Consider the following 1,944-nt stretch of genomic DNA (forward strand, 5'->3'; position numbering starts at 1 on the left):
GGCACTGAGAATCAGCAGGGCAAGCAGCAGGTGATCAGCAACATCAACGCCTGTCAGTCGATCGCCGAGGCGGTGCGCACCACTCTAGGCCCGCGCGGCATGGACAAGATGATCGTTGACGCGAAGGGCGACGTGACCATCTCCAATGACGGCGCCACCATTCTCAAGAAGCTCGACATTGTCCACCCGGGCGCAAAGACGCTGGTCGACATTGCTCGATCGCAGGACGATGAGGCAAGTGCATGGCGTTGTTCTTTTGTTTTCTTAAAAGTGTGCTAATAATCTTTTAACCGTAGGTGGGCGATGGCACCACCAGTGTCACCCTGATTGCCGCCGAGTTCCTCAAGCAGGTGAAGCCCTACGTCGAGGAGGGCGTTCACGCACAGGTCATCATTCGCAGCTTCCGCAAGGGCCTTCAGCTGGCGCTGCAGAAGCTCGCCGACCTCTCGATCAAGTTCACCGAGAGCGACCCGGCGAAGAAGCGCGACCTGCTGGAGAAGTGCGCCCTCACCTCGCTTAGCTCCAAGATCGTCTCGCAGCAGAAGAGCTTCTTCGCAAAGATGGTCGTCGACGCAGTATTACAGCTGGACGAGCTGCTGCCGCTGAACATGATCGGCATCAAGAAGGAGCAGGGCGGCGCCCTGGAGGAGTCGCTGCTCGTCTCTGGCGTCGCCTTCAAGAAGACTTTCTCCTATGCAGGCTTTGAGATGCAGCCGAAGAAGTACTCCAACCCGAAGATTGCCATGCTCAACATTGAGCTGGAGCTGAAGGCGGAGAAGGACAATGCGGAGATTCGCGTCGCTTCGGTGGAGGAGTACCAGAAGGTGGTGGACGCCGAGTGGAACATCCTCTACGACAAGCTGGAGAAGATCTACAAGTCAGGCGCCAAGGTGGTCCTCTCGAAGCTGCCCATTGGCGACGTGGCAACGCAGTACTTTGCCGACCGGGACATGTTCTGCGCCGGGCGGGTGGTCGAGGAGGACCTGCGCCGAACGATGCAGGCCTGCGGCGGCGCCATTCTCACCACCGTCTCCGACCTGGTGGACGCCAATCTGGGCAGCTGTGAGTTCTTTGAGGAGCTGCAAGTGGGCAAGGAGCGGTAAGGGATTGCTGTTGTTGGAGTATCTTTGGGGTTTCTATTTAACACCTCTTCCTCTTTCTCCTCAGATACAATNTCTTTGAGGAGCTGCAAGTGGGCAAGGAGCGGTAAGGGATTGCTGTTGTTGGAGTATCTTTGGGGTTTCTATTTAACACCTCTTCCTCTTTCTCCTCAGATACAATTTCTTCAAGGGCTGCCCCAACTCGAAGACGGTGACGATCATCCTGCGCGGCGGCGCCGAGCAGTTCATCGAGGAGACGGAGCGCTCCCTGCACGACGCCATCATGATCGTCCGCCGGGCGCTGAAGAACGACTCGATCGTCGCCGGCGGCGGCGCCATCGAGATGGAGCTCTCGAAGTACCTGCGCGACTACGCGCGGACCATCGCCGGCAAGGACCAGCTGATCATCGCCTCGATGGCCAAGTCGCTGGAGGTGATCCCCCGGCAGCTGTGCGACAATGCCGGCTTTGACTCGATCAACCTGCTGAACAAGCTGCGACAGAAGCACGCCGAGGCGGAGGACGGCAAGTGGTTCGGCATTGACGTGCGCAGCGAGGACATCAGCGACAACTACGAGGCCTGCGTCTGGGAGCCCAGCGTGGTGAAGCGGAACGCGCTGACGGCCGCCACCGAGGCCGCCTGTCTCATTCTCTCGGTGGACGAGACGATCAAGGCGCCCAAGTCGCAGCAGGAGATGTCGCAGGCGCAGCAGAGAATTGGAATGTAAAGAGGGCGGTGAGGAGTGGGTGGGTGTGTGTGTGCTTACCTTGGCAACCCACACACCACCCCCAGCGGGCGTCACCATTTGATACTGCGGCCTAATACTAAATTATTCTGTTCTGCG

At 58.7% G+C, this 1,944-nt stretch overlaps 1 protein-coding gene across 1 annotated transcript; it reads left to right on the top strand.

Moving 5' to 3' along the window:
• Positions 1-3: 3 nt before the first annotated feature.
• Positions 4-1,827, top strand: LOC108355978 (T-complex protein 1 subunit eta-like; the record flags this gene model as incomplete). Its single annotated transcript, XM_017607107.1, has 3 exons — positions 4-234; positions 297-1,099; positions 1,275-1,827. Coding segments are annotated over 3 exons (1,587 nt in total), but the record flags the coding sequence as incomplete, so codon positions are not given.
• Between the last annotated feature and the right edge of the window lie 117 nt (positions 1,828-1,944).

This window comes from Rhagoletis zephyria, unplaced genomic scaffold (assembly GCF_001687245.7).
Source record: "Rhagoletis zephyria isolate East Lansing unplaced genomic scaffold, Rhagoletis_zephyria_1.1 Rzeph_scaffold_52626, whole genome shotgun sequence".
NCBI classification, from domain to species: Eukaryota; Metazoa; Arthropoda; class Insecta; order Diptera; family Tephritidae; genus Rhagoletis; species Rhagoletis zephyria.